The 25,335-nt window shown below is 47.0% G+C and overlaps 1 protein-coding gene across 1 annotated transcript in view; it reads left to right on the top strand.

Annotated features, from left to right (window-relative positions):
* The window catches only part of COL17A1 (collagen, type XVII, alpha 1), a 36,869-nt gene extending 13,467 nt beyond the window's left edge, over positions 1 to 23,402 (top strand). The window contains exons 15-55 of the mRNA XM_010564780.1: positions 115 to 264; positions 710 to 925; positions 1,540 to 1,578; positions 2,568 to 2,594; positions 3,078 to 3,104; positions 3,590 to 3,652; positions 3,826 to 3,930; positions 4,435 to 4,497; positions 5,158 to 5,193; positions 5,335 to 5,388; positions 5,784 to 5,819; positions 6,025 to 6,060; positions 6,479 to 6,541; positions 6,896 to 6,931; positions 7,315 to 7,386; positions 7,749 to 7,775; positions 8,474 to 8,509; positions 9,045 to 9,080; positions 9,307 to 9,387; positions 10,393 to 10,428; positions 11,112 to 11,192; positions 12,421 to 12,474; positions 12,594 to 12,635; positions 13,453 to 13,509; positions 13,667 to 13,726; positions 14,250 to 14,276; positions 14,364 to 14,405; positions 14,568 to 14,633; positions 14,995 to 15,042; positions 16,089 to 16,202; positions 16,478 to 16,615; positions 17,208 to 17,291; positions 18,308 to 18,436; positions 19,462 to 19,551; positions 20,105 to 20,218; positions 20,475 to 20,624; positions 21,429 to 21,848; positions 22,041 to 22,181; positions 22,788 to 22,850; positions 23,084 to 23,155; positions 23,353 to 23,402. Of these exons, the coding sequence (XP_010563082.1) occupies positions 115 to 264; positions 710 to 925; positions 1,540 to 1,578; positions 2,568 to 2,594; positions 3,078 to 3,104; positions 3,590 to 3,652; positions 3,826 to 3,930; positions 4,435 to 4,497; positions 5,158 to 5,193; positions 5,335 to 5,388; positions 5,784 to 5,819; positions 6,025 to 6,060; positions 6,479 to 6,541; positions 6,896 to 6,931; positions 7,315 to 7,386; positions 7,749 to 7,775; positions 8,474 to 8,509; positions 9,045 to 9,080; positions 9,307 to 9,387; positions 10,393 to 10,428; positions 11,112 to 11,192; positions 12,421 to 12,474; positions 12,594 to 12,635; positions 13,453 to 13,509; positions 13,667 to 13,726; positions 14,250 to 14,276; positions 14,364 to 14,405; positions 14,568 to 14,633; positions 14,995 to 15,042; positions 16,089 to 16,202; positions 16,478 to 16,615; positions 17,208 to 17,291; positions 18,308 to 18,436; positions 19,462 to 19,551; positions 20,105 to 20,218; positions 20,475 to 20,624; positions 21,429 to 21,848; positions 22,041 to 22,181; positions 22,788 to 22,850; positions 23,084 to 23,155; positions 23,353 to 23,402 (3,281 nt within the window). The remainder of the gene's footprint in view (positions 1 to 114; positions 265 to 709; positions 926 to 1,539; positions 1,579 to 2,567; positions 2,595 to 3,077; positions 3,105 to 3,589; positions 3,653 to 3,825; positions 3,931 to 4,434; positions 4,498 to 5,157; positions 5,194 to 5,334; positions 5,389 to 5,783; positions 5,820 to 6,024; positions 6,061 to 6,478; positions 6,542 to 6,895; positions 6,932 to 7,314; positions 7,387 to 7,748; positions 7,776 to 8,473; positions 8,510 to 9,044; positions 9,081 to 9,306; positions 9,388 to 10,392; positions 10,429 to 11,111; positions 11,193 to 12,420; positions 12,475 to 12,593; positions 12,636 to 13,452; positions 13,510 to 13,666; positions 13,727 to 14,249; positions 14,277 to 14,363; positions 14,406 to 14,567; positions 14,634 to 14,994; positions 15,043 to 16,088; positions 16,203 to 16,477; positions 16,616 to 17,207; positions 17,292 to 18,307; positions 18,437 to 19,461; positions 19,552 to 20,104; positions 20,219 to 20,474; positions 20,625 to 21,428; positions 21,849 to 22,040; positions 22,182 to 22,787; positions 22,851 to 23,083; positions 23,156 to 23,352) is intronic.
* The last annotated feature ends 1,933 nt before the right edge of the window (positions 23,403 to 25,335 follow it).

Below are 25,335 nucleotides of genomic sequence, written 5' to 3' on the forward strand. Positions count from 1 at the left end.
TCCATAGCGCTTTGTATAATGGATCAGACCTTGGTGTGCTTATTCTAAGAGATTCTTGACTCTGAAGTCAAGGAACTCTTCATTAACCAGGACGCTGACCCTTCCCTTTTCCAGAAATACGAAATGGTGATGCGGGGGGTGCAATTGGATCAGCACCATCCTGGTGTCCCTGTGGTTCCTGCTGTAGCTGGTGGAAATGGCTCCTGGGTCTGCTTCTGGCCTGGTTGCTTCTCCTTGGACTGCTTTTTGGACTCATTGCTCTGGGTAAGAAATAACTGAGGAACAAAACATTGAATGGGATAGAAAGACAAACAGAGGGTGTAAGCTTGCAAAGAGGCCAAGTACCAGAGATATCAATCCAGAGAACTGAGGACGAGCATATTCAGCTTGATGGTGACTGCCACTAAGATATTACAAATGGACAGAAAGAATGGACAAGAGATATAAACTTTTGATGAGGGGTTATATAGTCTTGGGGTGAGTAGGATAAGAAAACTATTGAGATCTGAGGTCTTACTTCTCAGAGACTAACGAATTTAAACTCCAGATATCCCTGCTAGAAAAAAAGATACAAAGAACAGTCCTGCAAAACTCAGTGGCCATAGCTATCATCTGTCACAGTGTTGCCTTGTCCCTGCTATTAGAAGTACATATTTCAGGCATGCATCTGTGGCAGCATGTTCCCTAGCATTTCACTTTAACCTTCCAGCGGAAGAAGTGAGAAAGCTGAAATCTCGTGTGGAAAACCTCGAAAAAATCAATGGTGGCCTCCTGACAATTAACCAAGGGAATTCAAAAATAGAAAAGGATGTTTCAAGAGTAGACTTCCTTCATGGTATTTCACCCTCCTCAACCTTCCCTTATGAAAATGAAGAGTCAGTCTGGTTGATGGTGAAGAGCAGACTGAACAAGGAAATAGAACGAGGTAAGCAGAGTCAATGTCTGTGATGCTGCATGAGGCCAGATTATTTAAAGGGGAGTGGGAGGATTTGCTTGCCCAAGGGCCTAAAGACCAGAACTTTTAGAGTGCAATGAAGTCTGTCAAAAATAGTGCCCTCACCTGTCCTCAAAGACAGGCTGTGCTGGAGCTCAGAGTGCTGCCACTCACACTGATGGTACATCCCTTAAAGCTAGCAGAAAAGGGAGAAGAAAGGAAGTTGTGGACATGCCATCCTGTGCCAGGATGTATCATGTTTGCTGTAGCAAGTGAGTTTTCAGTTTTGAAAGAACTACACAGAAAAATGAACCCACAACTTATTTCTCATGTTACTTTTGTTAGCAAAGGAAAGATGACTTACTTCTGTTTAGCAGATGATGGAAATAGGTTAAGAACAAAAGAGCCTACATTCTCCCAGCCTCAGAATTTTCATGGATTTGAGAAAGCAAATTTTAGGAAACTATACTTAAAAAGCCATGCTGTGCTTGATAGCCTGTGCTGTCTGCAGCCTCAAAATCCAAATAGAAGGATCCTTGTATGTGAAGTGAGTAGCTATTTCGTTGTGAAATGCAGTCTAACAGCCCCTTCACTTCCTGTTACAGGCTACTTCCGAGGGGAGAGAGGAGAACCTGGTGCGAAAGGTACAACCATATAGTCCTTCTCTTCCCCTGTCCTATTTCTTGGCTCTGGCAATGCACAAGTTTGGGGTGGATGTTGCCACAAGGGGCAATTGGCAGTGAGAAAGATAAAGCTGGTGTATACTTGAACAAAAAGAATCATAGAATCATTTAGGTTGGAAAGAACCTTTAAGATCATCGAGTCCAACCTAGTCTAACCTAGTACTGCCATGTCCACCACTAAACCATGTCCTTAAGTGCCACATCTACACGTCTTTTAAATACCTCCAGGGATGGTGACTTAACCACTTCCCCGGGCAACCTGTTCCAATGCTTGATAACCCTTTTGGTGAAGAAATTTTTCCTAATATCCAATCTAAACCTCCCCTGCTGCAATTTGAGGCCATTTCCTCTTGTCCTATTGCTTGCTGCTTGGGAGAAGAGACCAACGCCCACTTCGCTACAACCTCCTTTCAGGTAGTTGGAGAGCGATAAGGTCTCCCCTCAGCCTCCTTTTCTGCAGGCTAAACAACCCTACTTCCCTCAGCCACTCCTCATAAGACTTGTAGTTTAGACCCATGACCAACTTCATTACCCTTCTTTGGAAACGCCCCAGCACCTCCATGTCTTTCTCATAGTGAGGGGCCCAAAACTAACACAGTATTTGAGGTGTGGCCTCACCAGTGCTGAGTATGGGGGAACAATCACTTCTCTAGTTCTGCTAGAGTGTAAAGCTAGTTTGCTGCTTAAATTGTAGAGGACCTGAATCCCATGCAGAACTAATACAGGAGGCCCAATCTTGCACTGAGCCAGTGTGAAAGGCCAGATCCTGTTTGCCACTAGTGGGATGAGCCTGATCCTGCACTATTCAAGTATGAAATGTCCCTATTCACCCAAAACTCCTTCATGTTTCATTGAAGGTGGGAGAGTAACTAGAAAAACAAAATGAATGAGTAATCATTGGAAATACCCCCAGGGTCTCTCTTGATCTTTTTATTTTTCTCTTTTCTCAGGCGACATGGGAATGCAAGGTCCCAGAGGTGAGTCTGGAGTTACCTGCTTTAGCAGATAGATTGGCAGCCTGCCGTAGGGCCTGCATAGCAAATGGATTATTGTTACTGCAGAAGTTAGATACAGAAGCTGATGCATTCTGTAGTTCAGATATTGTTGTGATGACTGGGATTTTTACTCTTCTTCTGGGCAAAGACAATTTTAGAGTTCACAGTAGAAGAGGTAACAGATCTCACTTTGAATCTAGAAACTTCTTTCACCTGGATGAAAGTCATTCCTGAAGCCAAGCTCTACCTGTTTTAATCACAGAGTGCGTCAGAGGATTTTATGTGGTATGAATGATTCAATCCATTGCGTAAATACAAGGGGGCCAATGTGTCATTGCTGGAGATGGTAGAACTTGTAAACATGCCAGGAACATAAACTTCTTTTTATGGGGGGTGAGGATCGGCCAAAGTGACAAACAGGGAAGACCTATTCCCTACTGACTGTCTATTTCTTTCTCTCTACAGGAGAGCGAGGACTTCCTGGTGTCCCAGGTGGGCAGTAGTACAATTCCCCTTTGAGGGAGGACATTTAGTGACATTACTGTAGGCAGGAACAGATTTTGCACTGCAAACCTAGCTCAAGTTGGTTATCTAAGGAGTCAATATTTAGCATAGACTAAGTCACTTGATCAATACCTTAGTGCGGAGCTACAGACACAGGTCAGAGACTTGGTTACAAGCAAGGCCTCAGCCTGACTTCCACTTAGTTTAACATGGCTAATTTGGGGTTGTGAAGATCCCAGCCTACCTTTGAAAGAGTCCCACAGCTGCATGAGTACTTGGCCCAACTTTCTTGTGCTCTTGCCTGTATTGTATTTTTCTAAAGAGATCCCTGTTCAAGTACCCACCTTCCAAGTAATATATTCTTTACCCGAGCTAATGAATCCCTCCAGGCTTCAGGTTCCCCTAATTTGCATGTTATTCTTTCATGGTACACAGAGAAGGGCTTTGAACATTTGCTCTGTTTTTCTTTCCAGGCATTCCTGGTCCAAATGGGCACCAAGGACCAGAAGGACCAAAAGGACAGAAAGGCAGCATGGGTAAGCATCTGTATCAATGCTGTTAGTCTCTCACAACTGATTGACACATGGCATGGGAATACAGACACCAGGTTGGTGTGATCATTGCCTTCCCCATGGAGGTGGCCATGGATCCTCTTGTCCAAGGCCTCCCATAAAGACACCTTTTTTTACAAGGCATTTGTTTCCTCTAGGTGATCCTGGCATGGAAGGTCCCATGGGACAAAGAGGTCGAGAAGGGCTACCAGGGCCTCGAGGGGAGCCTGGACCACCTGGATTTGGAGAAAAAGGGGACAGAGGTAGGAACTAAGTGTCCCATTCTTGCATAAAGCAGAGATGGACAAAAGCTAGAGTTTGGTCCCAATTTATAAAACACGTCAGTGATAGAATTTGATTTGATTAATCAAATCCAGATTTCATTTCAGACATTTCCCAGCACAGACAAATCTGGCCTAAGGGATTTTTTTTGTCAAACTTACAATGGGTAAACAAGGGTTGTTTTGGTTTGCCAGGTCTCACAGTCAGGTTTCAATGTGGCAGAACCAAAAGCACTTAGTATCAAGGTCATCTTCTTCCCTGTTATCCAAGTCACCAAAGCTGGGGGATTTGTCTTGCTCACCCCAAAGCCCAGTGAGATGCAATTTTTTTCTTGGACAATGCACGCTTATTTGGGTGGTTTGAACTGACCAGCAGATTTTTCATGACACTTGCCAAAGAAAGAATAACAGGAGATGGGATAATGGAAAAATGCAATCGCAATTGTATTCTACAGTATCTATTCATGCTCTTATTCTGCATTCTAGGTGTTGTTGGTGAGCCAGGTCCTCCAGGGCCACCTGGTCCTCCAGGTTCTGCTGGCCTTAAAGGTAAATATGAAGATGGACAGAGAGAGCCTAGCAGACTGGTTAGGAGTAAATGAGAACTCCAGCCTTCCTGCTTCACTTGTGTTGCACTGCAGTAATCAGAAAAGTGAACTAATGGTCCTCGTTTTAGATAAAATTTACTTTGGTAGGTACACATAACTTTAGAGCAATAAATTCTTGGAGATTTTTAGTGAGAATGGGGATTGGCAGGGAAGTTTCTCAAAACATCAATCTTTAAGATATGTGAAGTTTCCAGCTGTTTTTTACTCTGCTTTCAGAAATAATAAGGTAAACTGCATATCCCTAACAGGCTTCTAACAGAATTACAGCTGTACAATCCATGTAACTGCAATAAAAATTGCACTATAAACAAATGAGTCCCACTTGAAGCACAGATCCCAGCGTCTCAGCCAAGATGGAAGACTTGAGTCTCATTACCTTACTTTAGGGAAAACAACTTCCTCTATGTCACAAGACTAAGTTGTGTAGATTTGTTGTCCTGGTTTTGATGATGCCACTGATGCAAATTCTTCCAGTAGCTGGGGGAATTCCAATCTGCTAAACACCTGTTGGGTTGTGGATGCTATTGGGCAAACCAAAAGAGATTTGTTAATTTTCTAATTGTGGTGTTACTGAAAGAAAATCCATGTTCCTTATTCACAGGTCTGATGGGTTCTCCAGGCCCACAAGGTCCTCCAGGTGAGTGCTGCATTCCTTTGCTATGGCATCTAGAGACTAGAGAAAACAAAAACAGAGTGACAGCTTCTCATAGTTTTTCCTCTTCAGTGATGCATAATGGTGAGTGAGATGAATTAAACCCCCCATCTCATTTTTCTGCAGGTCCTCCCGGCCTACAAGGATTTAGAGGAGAAGCAGGTCTCCCAGGTGCTAAAGGTGAGCTTCTCTTCCCCTCAGCAATTACAGCAGCACTAGCTGATGTGCTTTTCTAGCACTGCTCTGAGTAGCAGACTTGGTCTGAGCATGTAGCATTTTGATGCTAGGGACAAAGAAAAGCATAAGACTGAGGAAAGGGAAGGAGGAACTAAACTTACTTAGTCAGTGATTGCAAGAAAATATTGAGAAATACAAGAGACACAGAGGTAACAGAGCAGGCTAGGTGAGGAAACATGGTTGGATGGATGGAGCTGTATTGAAGGAAAGGAATTGCCAGTTTGAGTTTGTCTGATATCAGAGTATCTGTATTTCCACTATGATTTTTCTTGATGCATGAAATTCCTTTCAATTCTGACTTGTTATTAGTATTCTTCAATCATCCACATATCTTTCAGGTGAGAAAGGAGCCGCTGGAGCCCCTGGACCCAAAGGTATGTTGATCAGTTAGATATCTTTTGTGGATATTTTCTTTAGATTTCTTTAGATATGGATACTGTCCATGGGTATTAACCCTATCCTTCTTTGGCTTTTTCTTCTGTGCTTTTGTCAGAAAGCAGACTTTATTTTCTCTGATGGAAACATTTTACAATACAATGAAGCAATCTTACAGAATCATTCCCTTTTTTTGTACCACAGGTGATCAGGGTGAGAAGGGTTCTCGTGGAATGACAGGTCAGTGGATTGTTTTCCTGGAGTAACAGCCTATCTAATATACATGTGCATTGTTTGAGTTTTCAAATAACAGTATAGCCCAGCCAATCCCAGTTAGCCTTCTGAAAAAAAGTATAATGATGTTATTGGTTATAGGAATTTTATTTTTGCACCCAATTTTTAAACAACTAGATCCCATTCTTGATTCCAGTAATCTTGGTAGCAATCTTTGTATTTAGCTTTAGGGAAATTCTTCCTCATGTGCCCTGTGTTCCTGTCACTAGAGCTTTTCTAATGCCCAGAGACAGTCACAAATCATGAAGCCTGAACATCCTGTCAATGTTGTTTTTCAATTGCAAAGCACCAAATATTGCTGACAGTGATAAATTGTATCTTCGCCAAGATTTGTTTGATTCGTTTTCATACCATTTTGCTACAGGTGAACAAGGCTCAAGAGGAATGCCTGGTCTTCCAGGACAGCCAGGGGCTAAAGGACCTGTAGGTGGGTAACAGAAAACAGCTGTGTTTATATGTGGGACAATGTCATTTCCACCCAGAGTGTATTTCTATAAGCACAGACAAGGAAACAATGTGGGAGTGGAATCATACTGGTTGTGATCCTAGGTCTTTTCTCTACATAGATAAGATTAGTCTGTATACTCAGATAAGATGTCCTACAGTTAAGTTTCAAGTGAATGTTTTCTGGATCTTCAGTAACTGCAGCCAAGGTTTCTTTCAGATGCAATATGATGAAAAGCCACCCTCTTGTGTTTAAGGTTGTACCTCACTTAGCAGGAGGACAGGGCAAGTGTGGTACTATTTCAGCAGTCCCTAACAATCTCTTTTCTTTGGACAGGACAAGCTGGCCGTGATGGACAGCCAGGTGAAAAAGGTAAGGGATTCCTTTGAGATGATAGAACTGCAGGTACTTTCTGATTTGGCAGGAGGTTGATTTGTAAAAGGGGTGGGAGAAGTTGGCAGCAGGTTCATGTTCTGGGATCTTGCTGCCTCAGAAGAGCTGTAGAGTCAACCATGTAAGCATGGAACTGAGACATACAATGGAGCTGGCTGTAAACTTGTGACAGAGTTCTTCTAACTACAGAACTCTTTTGTCATTGATGATCACCTGCCAGACACTGCTGCTGAAAATGGCCAGTTGCCTATGAGGATACAATAGGTAGAAAGTACTGCGGGACAGCTGGTGGCCAAGCTTGAATGGATTGGTAGATTGTAAGTCAGTGACTTCTGGCTTGTTAATGGTGATTATATCCCTAGGTGAACCAGGTTTTGTGGGAATGCCAGGAGCCCGAGGTCCCCCAGGACCCTCTGGAGATGCAGGACAGCCAGGTAAAAGCATACAGAGAACAAAAATACTTTTTGCTCAGTCAGGAACACAGATGTCTGTCAACGATTTCCAGTCTTAATTTGAAGTTAAGGCTGGCAGAGGATCTCTGTACTGTAAGATGGTGATGAAAGGAAAACACACAGGGAATCTAGACCCTTTGTGATCTCAGGATTGTATACACTGCAAACAAGAACATAGCTGCTATGAGCCAATGTTCAGTTTACATACTAGGTGCTAGGCCAATTTACATCACTTGTGGACCGTGTGCTATAATTTCCAGTAAATGCAATCTTTTTCTACCTGCTATCCTTTCCCCACCTGAAATTTGTTTAGACAACTTAAAATTTTTGCCTTTTTCTACCAGGTCTCACAGGACCCCAGGGACCACCAGGTAGGCTTTTCCACCATGTTCCAGTTCATTAATGACACACTTGATATGGGCTCAGAAAACCCTTGTAATTTTCCCTTGGTGCTGCTCAGGGCTTCCAAAGTGATATTCCAAGTTTTCTGCATCTTCTTTGGCTTTTGAGACAGGTTTTGTGGTTGGTGTGTAGTTTTTGAGAAATGCAGGGCCTTGGAATGTTGAAAATTTGCCTCTCTCCAAAACATAGTTTGCAACAAATAACATGTTTCAGTTCCCTGTGCATCACTGAAAAGTCCTTCTAAGCAGCAGCAGAAACAGAGGGGAGAGGATGTAGCAATAGAGGTTAAAACAGAGGATGTGATGTCTGCAAGCAAAGGTGGTTTGGGGGGCAAGTCACCAGGGAATTTATCCAGGAGCCTCAGGACAGGGAGCAGTACCTGGAAGAAGCTATAGGTAAATCTAGGAAGCAGTGCTGTCATCCAGGGAGCAGTGGGAGAAAGGAAGGCCTTAACTATGCCCAGGGACACTACCAGCTCAGTGTACAGTCCACTGTGAATTCCTCCACTTGCTGTCAGGGACCTGCTTATAAATGCTGAAAGCCAGGGTCATGAGTAGGGAGCTCCTTCTATAAACCCACAAGTGAAACTCAATTAGGGTACCTGGAAAAAACAGAGCAAATAATATTTGTACTAACCATTTTAAATTGTTCATCTACCTCATATCAGGACTTCCAGGCAGTCCAGGCCGGCCAGGGGCTAAAGGTGAGTTTTGTTTCCTTTCTAATACTCATTTTCTTTCTAAGACTTCATTTTAGGGAGGATAGCTGCTCTGCTGACCAGTCCCTGAATCAACAGTGGCATCTAGTGGCTTTAGGAAGGGAAGGTTTGAGAAATAGACGGTAGCCAAGGCCTCCCTGAGCATATACAAAAGGCAGGGCATCTGCTGAGGCACGCAGCATGACAGTTCTCCACTGAGACAACCTTAGCAAACCTGGTTCTGTCCTGAGCATATGAGTATGATGCCTGGTGACTGCAATGGGAGCTGCGTGCCTGCCTCGGATAAACCTAGGCCTATTGCCTATGCTGGCAGAGGTAGTGCTTGGAAAGCTGATCGGAGGATATCTCTGGATTAGCTGAGCTCTGTTGCTTCCCTCATGACCTTCTAGTGCTGTGACTTCTTAGACAGGAGATCAAGGGCAAACAGAACAGAAATCATGTTTAAGAAGACAATGTCATTGAGCTAGTGACAAATCTTCCCCCCAAAAGAAATGCATCTTTTGTCTCTTTGTTTTCTTAGGAGAACCTGGAGCTCCAGGAAAAGTCATAAGTGCTGGTATGTAGTGCCGTGAGAGTTCAAACACTTCTGCTTTTGAAGGATTTTCTGTTTTTTGTTATGCCTCCTAAATTCATCTCGACTGTCAGACCTGTACTGGGGCTCCCTGTGCTGGGAGAATACATAACGCTATAGATGTGTGATTCCTTAAGGAAAGATTTGTTACACATTTGCTGGATGTGTGTATATATGTGTATGTGTGCAAGTGTATGTTTTTGTATTCCAGAGGGCTCATCAACTATTGCTCTGCCAGGCCCACCAGGTCCCCCAGGCCCAGCCGGCCCCACTGGACCCCCAGGTGTTCCAGGTGAGGAAGCTGCTCCTCTGCTGTGGTTTTTGCAGGCAGCTTACATTGCTGTGCATCCAGTCCGTAATTTAATGTGTGATGTTTATTGTCTCTGCCAGGCTGCCCTGTCTGGGAGGCAAGATTGCTCAGGCAGGACTCATGGTCCTCACCCTTCCCTGCAGAAAGACCAATATCTCAGGTTGACTTAGGAAAGCAGCAGCCTCAAGGAAGAAATGGGATATGATCACAGGGGGGAAGGACAGAAGGGAGGGCTGAGAAGATGAAGAAACTGGGAACACTGTTGTTGTCCTTTGACCTGATGAGTACAAAGTAGTGATAAGTTCAAATCCAGTGAGCAGAATCAAGCTCTTTTGCCTCTCAGGAAAGCAGACTTGTGTCTAATCCCTTTCCTGGCACTGTTAATGAAATCAGGAAGTGCTTGTTTTCCAGTCTTAGCTTTGAACTCAAGACAGCAGAAATCCCACGTGAGCATCTGCAAATCTTTCACACACACACACACACACACAGAGTCTGGCTATGCATGAGCTTGTCCTCAGCCTCCTCTGTCCCAGGTCAGACACTGCCCTCCAGCACGCTGGTGTGGGGCAGCAGAGTTCCTGAGCGCTGGTTCTCATGGCACTTCTGTGCCTCTCCCAGCTGTATAGCTGGAGCTAATCCTGGAGCTGGTTTGGTAGAGCTAGCCTCAATTTGCAGCAGGGAATGAGAGAGGAGGATTAGGCCTATTGCATTTCTACTGTGGTCAGTGACTTTCTGGTTATTTCCCCAGTCTAAGAGGCACTAAGCACTTTAATTGCCACATGATGGAAAACAAGTCTCTTCTCCGGAGCTTCAAGTAATACATGGGACATTGATGAATTCATACCCCGTAGCAATTCCATTTACTTGTGCAGACAAATACATTATTTGAAACTCAGTTCTTATAAAAGACCTATTGATTCTTTCCTGCTACTGTAAAATACAACCAGAAAAATCTAATGCAATCTGTTTTTTTTCCTTTGAAACCAGGTCCTGTTGGACCAGCTGGTCTCCCTGGACAACAAGGTACCATTCTCCATCAGCTCTGATTCTGTTTCTTAAGAGAACTGAATTAATTAATTTTCCCTTGTTTCTAATTCTCTCAGCCCTTGGCGCAATCCCTCTCCCTTTTGTTTGCAGATTTCTTCCCTTCAGTTAATTTTGCTGCACTATTTGGCTTAATTAATCTTGTACAGAATTTCTATTCTTTTTTCTTTCCCAGGGGAAGAAGGGAGGGTGGTAAGAGCCAGCATGATGTGGATGCTGCAAATCTCTTTTTTTCTTATGTTTTCCTGGAGGCTGGTATTTCTAAGGCATTTCTCAAGAGCAGTTGCCTTTCTGTGGTAGGGGGTATAGCCCAGCTGGATGCTTCCTGCCATTTTGAAAGGTGGGAGAATAAACTAGAACCAAATTGGGAATAATGTCACTGTGAAACCACTGCCAATTGGACAGACAGCTGTTTGGAAGGGCCTGAACAGAGCTGACTCCTATGAACCTTTCTTAGCTGGCTTTCTATGATCCTGTTAGAGCAAATTGTGCAGTAATTTCTACATTTTAATACAGTGTCCCTCAGAGCCAGGGACTGAGTTCATGTTCCCAGTTCACATAAGCAAAGTCTGAACCTGTTGTCAGGGAGGTGAGGAGTGGGTACAAAATGTCATCCTCTCTCAGTTACATAATTCACTTTCTCTTTTTTTTTCCTGAAAAAGGTCCACGGGGTGAGAAGGGATCCCCAGGTGAAGCTGTGATAGAAACTATCAAAACAGAAGTCTCATCATTAACATCTCAAAGTAAGTGGGCCTGCCTTTCCGCTCCTTTGCTTGGAGGTGCCAGAGGCCTCAAGGCCTGCTCACAGCTAACAGGAGATGCCTCTACCTCTTTCCCCTCAATGTGATATAGGGCAAGTGTGTGTGTGTATGTTTGGTGGTGGGACAGCAATACCAGCTACCTCTTCTGCCCTCCCTCTCATCTGTGCATCCAAAAGTGCTTTCTAAAGGAGACAGATGGCATCAGGCCCATGTCACAGAGAGGAAAGCTAAGGAATGGTGACTGGTGAACAGTCCCTAACATTAGAGATGGTCACAGAGCTGTGAAGTTTCAGCCTGGCCTTTTAGCCCTTGTGTTCACACAGGGCAGTTCCCTCTGTGATATGAACACAGAGCTATCCGTAAAAGGAGAACCACTTTGAGAAGGCACATTAATCTGAGCAACAGAAATCAGAATATCTCTGTGAATTAGAGGACGAATTCACAGGGGAGCAAATGCTATTTTAAGATGAAAGTAAGTGGAGCAGAACAGAATGGATTAGCAGCATCCCAAGAAGAGTGTCTGCTTGTTCTGTGCAATACTAGATGTGTGGTGCACTTACAATCAGTATTCCTATGCTCTGGGACCTCTGCAAGTGTGCAGGAGAGGCAAGGTAGAGGAGAGCATAAAATCGTAAATGGTCCTTGCCTGATCACCATCTGAATGGGGTTATGTAGATCCAGACCATGCTTCAGTACTGTCCCATCCCCTATTCAGGAGTCTTGGATCTCAGCATCACTGAACTTTGAGTTTGTGCCTCAGCTTGGAGGTGAGGATACATCTCCAATCAAGATAACACAGTGCAGCTAGTTGTTAAATAATGGCTGCATAATGTTCTCCTCCCAAAACTTGCCCCTCTGAAAGAATCTTTCCTCTCCTTGAAAGTTCTTTCCCTCCTTCTCTAGCCTTTGAGTCCTTTGCTCTTTCCCTCAGCAACCATTACTCTCCAGAGAGATCTTCTCCCTGTTTCCAAAATGCTGCCAGCCTACTCAGCACTGTATTTTGCTTCATGTTCTAACCTGCATGCTGGCAACCAAACACATCTCTTCCTTTCCCTTTCTGCCTCAACTTTGACTTAGGTCACCCAGGTCCTGCCTTAGTCCACCTTTGATTGTAAGTGCTTCTAACAGCAACGTAATGACAGTGTTTCCATAGCAGCAGTAGCTCTATAGCAACAATTTTCTCTTTTTTGTGTGTGTTTCATTTGCACAGTGCTGGCAGATTTACAAGGGCGAGCAGGACCACCAGGTCCCCCTGGACCACCAGGTATGTAATATAGCAGAGCTCAGTATGTAAGCAGGGGGACGCTAACACACGTCATGTTTCTAGGCCGTGCAGTTTGCTGACTAAATATTCTATAATACCCCTGTTTCTTTTGTCATCAGGTGAATCTGTGCAGGGTCCTCCTGGACCTCGTGGCCCCCCAGGTAAGAGGTTGTTTCTCTGAAACAAACCTGGAAAGTGGGAGGTTTTTCAGTGCCTCTGTCCCGTGCCTTGCAGTTTCCCAGATGCAGTCTTGGACCTTGTGGAGTTAGTAGGGCTGACTTTACTGGAAGAAGAATTTCACACAGTGGGTTCCTACTAACACAATTTCACTACAATATAGTTTCACAGCAGCAAGATGCTGCCCAAGAGGAGATGTGCCTTGACAGAGGTTTGCTAGCCAGAGTAGTAATTCATAAAAGCCATACTTTTTGGGAAGACACTCAACGTTCTCAAGTCCCTAAAGGAAGTAACTGCAGTCAGTTCCATCTTTACTTCTTACTTGTCCAGCCTTAACTTCCAGCTGGAGACAGATGGAGCGGTTCTTATCATGAGGAACATATCCCCACTCCACTTCCTGTAGCACAGATTTCCCTTTCACAGCTAGAAGAGGGGAGGTGCAGGGGGACACGAGACAGGAGCATAGCCCCATTCCTTACTCTCTGCTTAGTAGCAAAGGGGAGCAGGTCAGGTGTGTGATGAAATGAACCTTCCCTTTCAGTACAGTGAAGGCCAGGTGGTATAAGCACTCTGTTCCACAAAGAAAGGAGTTCTGTCCTATGTCTGCTGTGGTGGCAAATGATAATGAAAAATAACTGACAGGGATAGATGTGTGTGGAGAAAACAATGATACTAGCCTACACTTGGAAATATTTGAGCTATGGCCATGGCTGGAGATGTAGCAGCTCTGACATGCATTTACTTAATTGCTGAGGCGCATCCTTCCTGAAGCCTTTTTGTGTCCCTTTTGCCTAGGAGAAGGATTGCCAGGACCTCCAGGCCCACCAGGGAGACCAGGATCTTCCATGTCCACCTCAGGTAGGTTCTCCCCACTCATTCCCTCCTGTGCCCTGGGAACGTTCTGACTGTTGGGGTTCCAGAGAGCACATCCTTGGCTAGGAGCAGGTGGAGCCAGAGGAAACTTGTGTCATGTTCTGTTGGATTTCATAAAGAAACCTTTTTGTTTTAATTACAGAAACATTCCTCACAGGCCCACCAGGTCCACCAGGCCCACCAGGCCCGAAGGGAGACCAAGGTGGGTATATTTTTCTGCCTCACCAAGATACTAGATGGATCTCAACACGTCAGACTGAAAAGAAGGAAGGAAGGGCTTGGAAGCAGAAAGTGTCCTGCCTTTCTGTGGCTGTAAGAAAGCTAGCACAGTGGTCACTAAATAGGACTCCTGTCTGCTGCCATAAAACAAGTCAATCTTTGTCGGCGAAATTTATTAGCCTCCGGTACTGGTGTCAAGGCAATCGCTGTATTCAGATCCCAACTTTGCAAGCCTATTAGACTCAGCAGCATTCAGAGCGTCAGATTTGCCATTAAAGGGGAACAGTCTTTTTGCAGAATGCAGTCTTTGCTAAGTCAGTGCAAGCAGGTGGCCCTGTGAAGTGTAGCTCAGCTCTGAGCTGGCAGTAGAACATGGGACCTACTCCCTTTACCAATTTCTGCCCTGTATGTTGAAGGCCACAATAATATTCTGCAGTGTGGGCTGGGATGTTGCAGATCATAATAAAGCAAATGCTAACACTGTTCCTCTGCTTCCCTGTTCACAGGCGAGCGAGGTCCACGAGGATTCACGGGTAAGGAAGTTTCCAGGAGATATCAGTAGGGTACAGGGTAGCTTGCCTGTGTATATGATGGCTCCTCCATTTCTGTGTCCCATGCAGGAGAACCCGGTGAGCCTGGCCTTTCAGCATTCCCCTCCCACGGTCAGTCTGTGCCCCCTTTCCTCCTTTGAATTCATTGTCCCTAGGCTGAAGCCAGAGGGCAAAATCCTGCTCTATTGATTCTAGCTTAGTTCTAGTGGAGCCAGGATTTCGTCCACACACTTTATTCCTGTGAATCTCTGACTCTTCTTCTGCAATTGGCAGGTGACAGAGTCACCATGCAGGGACCTCCAGGAGTTCCAGGCCCGCCAGGCCCACCTGGGCCCAAAGGTGAAGTTAAAAATCTTCTTTCTTTCTTTGCTGGTGGCCTCACACAGCCAAGAGTGGTTGAGACTAAAGGTCCTTTGGGAACTACAGCTGTGCCCACCCTGCCTTTTCAGGCAGAGCAGGACCATGGCAATAGAATTGCCCCGAGTACAAAGCACCTGGGCAGGTCACAGAAGACTCAGAAAAGCTGCCGTGGCCTCTTCTTTCTGCTCTTCCCCAACAAGCTGCTAATTCAAGATAGTCATTACAAGGGCTGGGTAGTTGCTTCTCTGACAACATGTAGCTCAACTGTTTTACGTGACTAAGTATGCAACATGCAGTGACACCCATTACAATTGTCTGTCTCCCTCACTCTGGTTTCCAGGTGATGCAGGTGTCCCAGGCGCTCCTGGCATCCCAGGAGCATCTCGAGGTAAGAGGTCAGACCATCATTGCTCTGATAGTATCAAGAAATGCTCACATCCTGGTGGAGACTTTGAAGAACCTCCTTTGGGTTTTACAAATGTGGGTGCCAACATAATGCTGATGGGATTTGTGTCCAAAACCTCTTTTTGCACAGCCTGCATTAAATCAGACAATTTAAGAATTGCAAGTTTTCTGTTTGCAGCTTACTGGGAATCCTTTGAGCCAGAGTTTGTCCTCATAGGCCATGAAAGAAAGGGATTCTAAGTTGGCTAACCATGTTCCACAAGGGATTAGGGAAGCTGCATTGAACCCTCTAGTGGAAAAACTACTGATCAGAACAAAAGTGTCCTTTGTTCTTTGTACTTAGTACTTACCTAGCCTCAGGTGGATTCATGTGAATTAAGCTGCTTTCATTCTGAGTAAGAGCATCTCTGTATGCAGGATATTAATGCAGTTTCACAAAAACTGCATATGGATTAACTTAAGTGCCCCTCAATGTGAACAAGCCCTCTGGTTCTCCACATTGTGTCCTAGGAATACTACCTCAGGGTGCTGGGAAGACAGACACCTTAAAGAGCATAAGGTGTCATGCGACAACATGGTGACAGGAGTCACACAGGGCCCACCTGTATCTTGCAATGGAGATGAGTGAGGAGGTTCTTGAGCTGGTACTGCCCAGGCTGGCTGGGCTTGGGAGCAGCAGGGCAGTAAGGTTAGCCTAATGAGCCTGAGTGCTTTATGGATCTCCACCTATATTTCTGCACAGCATTGCACTCTGGTGCACAAACTGACCAGTACAAAGCCAGGGAGATCTCTGGACTCGGCCCTGCAGAGCTGCATAGGCTGAATTATAAGATGCCAAATTAATTGCAGACATTATACTGCCTAATAGCCCATGCTTAGACTGTGTTTAGAGATAAAGAGGGAGCCCCTCCATAGTCCATTCCCAAAGCTTTTTCCAGACCTGTGGGAAAGGCTCAATGCAAGCACACTTCAGCATCGCTTAGTCTAGTGTAACCATGCCACTCCTTCTCCTTACAATGCTTTGTTTAGGTGGATCCAGACAGATTCAGGGACCCCCAGGACCTCCTGGGCCACCGGGTCCTCCTGGCCCAGGTGGAAGTTCATCTCAAGAGATTCAGCAGTATGTCACTGACTACCTGAAGAGTGAGTATAATGAAATTTTGCCATGGGTCATCAGACACATGCCGATCTCTCTTTTGCTCCCTGAGCCCCTTGTCATTCTCCCTTTAGAAAAAGCAGCTCTACTGCTCTGGCCTTATTTCTGTTGAATACTGTGAAGTGCCCTTGCCCACTGTGGCCTCTGCAGAACTGTCCTTCTGTTGGCCTGCTTTTTGCCAGGGGAGGAGGGTCCAGTAATTCTGCATACGGCCATTGTCTTCCTGCTAGTGATGTGGGCATATCTTGGGCTTCCTACCTAGGTGACAACGTAAGGCATTATTTGACTGGTGCCCAAGGCCCACCAGGCCCTCCAGGCCCACCTGGAATTATCACCACTGCGGATGGGATGAACTTGGATTATGCGGAGCTGGCTACCCGTGTTATGAGCTATATGACAAGTAAGCACCATGTTGGTAAGCTCTGTACTGAGTCACACTCTCGGCTGAGCTTGTGCAACACCTAGGAGGTGAGAACCAGAGGAGAAACAACAGTCTTTAAGTAGCAGCACCCCAACACAGTTATTCATCTTCTGCAGTCTTGGCCCGGAACTCCACAGAGCTGAGGTGGTCTCTGAGCCTTGTCCCATTTTAACGGCTAGATTAACTAACAATTGCTGCTGTTTAAACAAGTCTTACGCTAAACATTAGCTGTTAGACCCTGTAATGCCCCCAAGATCCAAGCAGAGGTGGCTTTATTAGGTATATGTGGTCTCAAGTATTCTAGGGCTGGCTTATATGCTTGGGGCCCTCCTAAAGTAGATGAAATTCCCCAAGCTTTTGAAAGTAGCCTGGAATCTCAGTGAGAAGAGCACAGGCCACACAGCTGTGGAGACACCAGGATGTGTGAGACAGCAACTGATTCATGGCTGGGGGCACAGGAATACCATTCAACCAGATAAACTGCATTCATTCAGCTTTCCTTTGACCCTGCCTGACCCCTCTTCACCTTCTGTCTCATCCTGCCTGATGTAAAACCTTTTCATTCCCACAGGCTCTTCAGGTGGCTATCAGTCACTTGCCAGTTCGGTATCAACTACCTCCATTTTGTACCAAGAACTTCTGGACATGCTGCAGAGTAAGTGACCCTCAAGGGAAACATGGGGGTTGGGGGATAAAGCATCCCAGCAGCCTGGAGATCTGCCATCCCTTTCACTCTCCTGTCTCCAACCGGAGTTACCAGCAGCTGCTTTGGAGGGCAAAGTGCTGCCATAGGTGCTGCTGAGCAACCTGCGATGACTCCTTCCAAGTCCTTTGGAGACAGATTTATATGTCTTGTACTGGACAGTTTGCGAGCTTTCTGGAAGCTATACTTTCTTACCTGTTTGCTTTTCATACCCACTGTTGTAACTCTGCAGTTTCCCACTCTCGCCTCCATTCCCCTCCTTGGCTCTCTAGGTGGCATCTGCCTATGTCCCTCCTTTTCAGGAATTCCCCACAATTTCCCCCAATCTCCCACTAAACATTGAGCTTCTGTTTTCCTGCTCCCCCCTCTCTTAGGGTTCCCCCCATTCCTTCTTGCCCACCTTGCTATGTCTTTGTTCTTAAGGTGGGGAGGATACCCCGCTCTGTATTGTTTTCTACACACGTTGTTACTGTGGACTGATATATAAATCACCAGGATGTCATTTTGCTGTGCTTGAAGGTATTGATGATGCTGGCCAACACTACGCTCCTCCTATGTGATCCAGTGAATCAGATTCCACATTCCAAATAGACAAATGGCTGCTGAAATGCCACAGAACTCAGCATGGCCTTTCCCAGCTGAGCCACTTTTAATTCCCTTTACCCAAGATGTTGTCCAGGGTGTCCTGAAGAAACAGAGCACAAGGAGGTCCCTTTAGCAATCCAAATTCTCAGCCTCCTCAAACCCTGGATTATAGGAGGTTCCCCGCTCTGTCACAAATGTCTCTGACACCATACACAGGGCAGTTCACACTCAGAAAAGGAGGAGAGTGGGGAAAGGATCTTTGCATCCATAGATTTTGATGGTCTCCTTAGTGGTGGGAGCTCAGCTCACAGGCTGGGAACTCCTCACACCTTGTGTCTTTGCAGCAGCTGGACAGCCTTAAAAGATGCATTTTTCATTTCCAGGAGAAGAAATTCGTCAGTATCTAATTGGACCTCAGGGCCCACCGGGACCTCCTGGACCAGGGGGAGATGGCATGTCTCTGTCACTGGATTATGATGAGCTGACCAGACGGTTTATTAGCTACATGACAAGTAATGGTCTTTATTAATGTGCATTTTCCTCTGTTCCTTTGGGAGCTGAGCAGAAAGCTCATACTGTCAGTGAAAATTCTTCCAGTGTCGACTGTGTGAATCCCTACGTACAGAGACATCCTCACAGGGATTGCGAGAGACTTGGAAGAGAACAAAGATACCCTGTAGCTAAGATACTATCCACAGACTCCATTAATGAGTTCTTGCTTTGCTAAAAACTGAGCTTAGGAACGTAATTTCATTTTAGCCATCTTGGACACCTTCAAGTGCCTTTATAACCCTTTTCTCACTGGCTCTGTGGCCAGGATATATCTCTCTGTGGAAGAGTTGATCTCTGCCCTCTTTGTGTCGAGGCAGCTCAGGCAACAAACTCTTAGAAGTTTAAAGTTAGCTGAAACAAATTCCACCTTTCTGCTTCATTTTCCCATCTGTAAAGGGGTGATATGGCATGTAAGTACTGTCAGACAGAGAGGACTGGAGCATCCCCAACAGCAGTGCTGAAATGCCTAGTCCTGGTACCTGCAACTATCTCCTTAAAAGCACAGCCTCCTTAAAAGCACAACACCCCAACGGCTCAAGCAGGCCAGCTGCATTTTATTAGCAAGGACATTTCATTAAGGCAAATCACAAAGGTGCAAAGTTTTGCACCAGAGCAGCTTGCAGATAGGCAGACACAGGGAGAGCAGCACATGCATCAGCCAGTGGGTCACAGCTGAGCTGCATGTCCTGGGGTGCCCCCTGCCATGTCAGGGGTTCATGAGGTGTGCAAAGCTTTTGCCAAGAATAGAGGCCTGATGCCTGCCTGTCTGTAGGTGTCCTTGTGTTTGGATTAATGGGGCAAGCTTTAACTCCAAGTCCGGGACAAGGCTTGAGCCGTGGTTCCCAGCACAATCTGCTGATGCGAACACTCCACCCTGCAGGAGTCCCTCCTGCGTTGCCTGTGAACAAGCCCTGCAGCCTGTCTGCTCACACTGTAGCAGACTGTTTTGATAATGTGCTACTCTTGGATCTGTTTGATTTTGCAGGTTCTGGGATGAGCATTGGGCTCCCTGGACCACCTGGGCCTCCAGGGACACCTGGTATATCTTACAGTGACCTGACAGCATACCTGCGAAGTAAGCCAATTTCTTTACTCCCCTGCCATAGGTCCCTATGCACCCCCAGGATCTTTTTTTACAGGCTTAGTACAGAATTTCCCCTTTTGCTCATCACAACATATAACCTTCCTTGAGACTCTGATGGTCCCTCTGCCTTAGCAGCATTGCAGGCCTCCTGAGTTCTGCCAGGACCTGCACAGACTACGAGGGGCTGCAGACAGATCACTGTGCTCCTGTGGAGAGCAGTAGCAGCACAGTGCTGTCTTGGGGAAGGGGATGGAGGAGCCCTTTGTCTGCTCCAAACTCTGCAGCATAAAGGAATTTCTTATGCCACTTTTTGAAAGTATATTTAAAAAATAGGGACTTCTACCCTCTTTGGGATCTCCTGACTTCCCAATGTGATATCTACACACAGGGAAGTGAGGTACACCAGGAAGGCTGCACCAGAAGGTGCTGGGGAGAAAAAAGCACCTTATACTTGGCTGTAGCTGGCATTACCTGTATTGTCAGGGAAGGTTCATCAGGGTTGCGGTGGTTTGTGTGACTCCTTTTCTTCCCTTCTGTCTTACAGACTCTGAATTCAGTGGTCTTGTTGGGCCCCCTGGTCCTGCAGGGCCCCAAGGACCTCCAGGGATCCCTGGATCACCAGGCACCTCTCTGGAGGACGTCTCTGCTTACCTACAAAGTAAAGCATTTGTGTTTCTCACAGCTGGCAAGGAGATTCTGTTTGTAGGTGCTGTGGGGACTGAGGCTGAGATTTAGTTTACCAGGGGCATGACTGCCCACTGAGAACAAGGTCACTTTAAAAAAAAATTTCTCATCAACATCAGCTGTAAAGGGGTGGAATTTGGGGTTGGAGCCTTTAAACTTTCAACATCCCCAGACATGTGTGATTTCCTTGTCCTCCCACTGTTGGAAAATAATTCTTCCTCTCTCTCGAGGTGTGGGATACTCCCTCTCTGGAGTCCAGGGCCCACCTGGCCCTCCTGGCCCTCCAGGACCACCAGGCTTCTCAGGAACCGGCCTCCTGTCCTATGCTGACATCACCCACAGTGACGAGTTCAGGAGCGAGCTGATCCAGTACCTGAAGAGTAAGGGGATGCCATCCATCCTCCCTAAACACACCCCGAACCATAATTTGCCTTGTGTAGGCTGCTGGCTCTGCCACAGCTGAGGCAGCCCTGTAGGAGCCTTCCCTGACTTGGGGCTGCAGCAACACCTTACCTCTACAGCCAGGTCTACACAGGACTACACTGCACCCCATAGGCTTGTCTCCTCTCAGTCTGACTGCAAGGCAAAAGTCCATGTTGTGAGCCAAAAGGAACAGGTGCTGGGCAGTTACAATTGGCCTGTACTGAACAGCGAGTCCCTAGTAAGGTCACCTGCAGAGTTTTGCCATGGGAAAAGCATTTTCTTTGACAAACACCTGCCTACAGAGCAATGGATGATGCAGGGGTTGGAGGGCAGCACTGGGCCAGCTGTGAAGCAACACTGGTCTGAGCTCTCATGCTGGCAAGTCATCCAGGGCAGTCTTTCAGAAATATGGGGATCCCCTCACTTTTGGGAGACTGGTCACAGAATGGCTGTTCTGGCAGAGGTGCTGAAACTGGCCTGAGAGGAGCACACCCTTCTGCAAAATCACTGGGCATGTTTCCAAGATTGGGCACCCAAAACTGTGGGAGAGATGGGAAGGAGGAGGGTGTCGTGCCATCTGTAGAGATCAAGGTTGACATACGTACCTGCTGCCTGAGAAGTGGCACTGGAAGAGGGATACTGCAGTGAGTGGTGGGACAGAATTTCACACTCCAGTCTTCATTCAGGGGGTAGCACAGGACCTCTGCCAAGCCTGGGGGGCCCAGGTACCCCGGTGAAGTCCCCCCTCTTGTATTTTGCAGGTGATGAAGTTCGAAGCTACATCTCAGGGCCGCCTGGCCCCCCTGGGCCACGGGGACCACCAGGACCCAAAGGAGATAGTGGTTTGGTGGCTGGGTCTATGTCTTCGTCTTACCAAGGTTTACGGACTTCCGAGCGGTTGCATGGAGGATCCCTTGGTGCTGAGGGATCCCATGGAGGTTCACTGGGCACAGGCAGCTCATATGGTAGCTCCGTTAGCAGCATGTCGTCTTACGGTGCCTCAATAGGCAGTGATGGCTCTTATGATACCTCCCTGGGCAGTGATGGGTCTTTCGCTGGGTTGCTGACAGAGGATGAATCACACAGGAGATCGGCAGGTTCAAGCGGATCCTACAGCAGCTCCTTCACTGGTTCCCTGGATTACAATGAGCTGGCACTCCGTGTGTCGGAGAGCCTACAGAGTGAGTGGAATGCCTGCTTGTCCTGACCCTCCTTCTCCCAGCCCACAACTCCTAACCCCCTGTACCTGGTGTCATGCTGTTCACTTCCCTCACCCTTCCTGCTGCCTGCGGCTCTCCCTTACACCTTCCTGCCTCAGCATCCAGCCACAGGTCTCCCAGAGCTCCTTTCAAATGACATCTTTAATTCCTCAGGCCGAGGTATTCTCCAGGACCTGATGTCATACACTGCACAGGGACCCGCGGGTCCCCCGGGCCCTCCTGGTCCCCCTGGCATCAGCAGGGTCTTTGCAGCCTATGGCAATGTCACTGAGGACCTCATGGACTTCTTTAGAAGTAAGTGACATATTGACTTGGTGTTTCTGGTTCATACATATGAGATCTCTCCAACGTCTCATAGACCCAGTGATCTTTTCACCTTTGTGTGCTGCAAAAACACAGTCAAGATAGAAAGCTGGAGGCAGATAGTCTTTCCATCCCCTTCCCCACCTTGCTCGGGAGGTGCAGTCTCGTCATTAGGAAGGACATCTGGTTTTCCCACTACTTGTAGGAAACTCATCCCAAACCCTGAAGGCCACTGTGCTTGCAATCCCTGTGGCCCATTTTAACATGGCTGGGCTGGCACATGTAGCGCAACATGAGACAGCTGCTCGCTCTGGTCTCAAATTCCCCTCCCTGACCATGGGCCAGCTGCAGCCCTGGTGACAGCCAGGACACCCAGAAAGAGTGGCAGAGCAGTGCTGGTGAAATGACATCACAGCCTGCCCCTGGGGCTTTGTTGTGACCAAAACCATTTTTTAAAAACTTGCTCTCAGTCTGTCTAATCCCATCTAACCTAGAGAAATGTCCTTCCAGTGTGACTCTGCTTCTCTAAGTGAGCACAGACCTCTTAGCAAGTGGTTTGTCCCACTCATTCATCCTCTCCTTCATTTCCCTCTCCAGCATATGGTACCATCCAGGGGCCACCCGGTGAAAAGGGGGAGAGGGGTTATCCTGGACCCAAAGGTAAGGCTTACCATCCTTTCCCTCTCAAGCCCTCTAGCGCCCAGGAAGCAGCTCTGTGTCCACAGAGATAGCTGGCACAGAGCGGCTCAAGGTCACATCCTCCCCACAGTGGAGGTGGCACCTTCGGGATCTCAGCCCAACCATCATCCTAACTCAGTCTTCCTTACCCTGGCCTGTCCCTGTTCATGGGCCAGTCATGCTCAAGAGCAAACTTGGTCTTCTCATTCCTTCAGGTGACCCTGGACCAATGGGCCCACCGGGACGCCAGGGGCACAGGGGACCAAAAGGAGAGAAAGGAGAGAAAGGTATGAACATCTGCCATTCCCAGGAGAGCAGGGTTTGCCTGGTGGGGAGTGAAGGATTCCCCGGACACCAGCCCATCTCTGTGAACTGCTGGAAAACCCACATGGCCCCATTTTTTGTTTGGTTTGGGCCTTTTTTGTCTTTTTTTACCCCACATGAACTTTTCAAATAACCTTCCTTTTGATTTGCTTGTCCCCAGGTGAACAAGTGTATGTTGGCAGAAGAAAAAGAAGAACTGTTGGGGTTTAAGGAACGAGGCAGCTCAGTTCTGCACTGGGCAGCATTCCCAGCGGCCTATAGAGAATTAGCCTGAATCTTCACTGTCTTAATGCTAAAACGTCCTTGCCAATCAGCTAACCACTTAGAGTTGATAGTTCAGTGTCGCCACTGAGATTTGAATGGCTGTTTTACGTGTCCAGCGTGGTCCTAATGTGGGTATTTGCTCCTGTTGCTGATGTTCGGCTTAGCGCCCTTGAGTTCCCAGGCATATGTCCTTGGGCTGACAAGGGCTTCCTGTCTCACCCAGTCCAGCCTTCTTGCATTGCTCCCAGCTATGTAGAAACCTTTTTATTTTTTTTTTTAACAACTAGCCAACTACCTAGCAAAAAGAAAAAAAAGAAACCAATCCCTCCCCCACCAAATGCATGATTTTTCAGAGATCGGATTCAGCCCACAGGACAAAAGGCCCCATAAGAAACCCTGGGATTAAGCTTGCTAACTGCACTGGGATTTCCTCTCCACGAGCTCTGCTGTGCCGGTCCTAAGCAGGAGGACCTGTTGAAGCAGGTGCTGGTGGTACTGAGTGGGGGGCTGTGGCTCGAGGGTCTCTGGGAGGGGGTACGCTGCACTGAGTTACCCCAAACAGCGACCCACATGGGACGCTGAGCCCAGCACTGCCAATGCCCAGCTGCTGCAGCATAGCAGGTGATTCGGGGAGAAATAGCTGGGGTCTGCCTTCCCTACCCAGCTGCATGGCGGTGCTGGTGTCTGCCTGATAGTCCCCACTGTAGAACTTTCAGACCCCTGGGGTCAGCACCATCACCCTGGCCCGTGACTTGCTTTGGAAAGCGATGCCCTCACAGCTCGGCAGTTTTGCGATGCTTGAGTGCGCCACGTGCATTAACCCCGCTCCTGAGCCCAGCTCCTTGGACAAACTGTTACTGGAGGGGCTCAGACACCAACAGGGTACAGCACATGCAAGTACTTGGCAGGGAGCGTGGGTCAGCACGTGCTTTGCAATGCCTGTTTATACCAGCACAGCGAGATGTGACATGCACAGGGACCAAACCGAAGCACTTTTAAACGTAATTTGTTATTTTTGTATTTTTTTCTGTTTTATAAACATTGGAAAAAATAATTTTTAATGTAAACAGCCCAATTAAAATGTGTTTTTCACCCCAACCTTGTCTGATCAGTGTTACACTGGGCAGTCAGTACCAGCTTCCCTGTGACCATGGGCAGACACACCTTGTGGTTTTGGTGGCTGTTTCGTTTCTCACCACTGGTATGTGACCTGAGCAGATGCCAAGCCGCTTCTCAGATGCCAGCAGTTTCCAGTCACATTAACAAGAGCCTCTGCATATTGTCCCAGGATGCCACAGCCATCATCTTCTTCCTTGCAGTGAGGCAGTACTCACAGAGTTTAAGCATTTTAGTGTTGGGGAGCAGGGGGAGCCTCGTGGCTGGGTGATGGCTGAGCTGCAAGGTACTGCCTGGCAGAGGCCAGTGTTTCAGTGCAGGAGTGCAGGGGGGGCAGCTGGCAGCCCCTTGCACAGTGCCTGGTCACTGCGTGTGTGACACCACATCAGTTTTATGGTGTTCCTGGGGCCACGTGTACACATGCACACAAGCCCTGAAGTGCTACTTTAGTTCCAGGTATTGGCCAAAGCAGGTCAGTGGCTCATTTTTGTAGCAAGACGACTTGCTTGAATTGCTTGGTTTCAGTCCAGGTTTAAACACCCATTGTCCATTTTTATTTCTGGTGTTAGCGATGTCAAGTTTTGGTGTTCTTCCCACATTATTGCTTAGGAGAGTTTAGAGCAAAGGGCTGTATGACCCAGGTCAGCTTTCAGCGCACAGCACCTTCCAGTGTTTGCTAATAAAGCCTGAGTCCTTCTGGGTGATTCATACTCCCCACCTGGCTCTGCCGTGATGAGACATTTCCTTTTAATTATCTCTTAAA

This window comes from Haliaeetus leucocephalus, unplaced genomic scaffold, assembly GCF_000737465.1.
Source record: "Haliaeetus leucocephalus isolate CR32 unplaced genomic scaffold, Haliaeetus_leucocephalus-4.0 Scaffold184, whole genome shotgun sequence".
NCBI lineage: Eukaryota > Metazoa > Chordata > Aves > Accipitriformes > Accipitridae > Haliaeetus > Haliaeetus leucocephalus.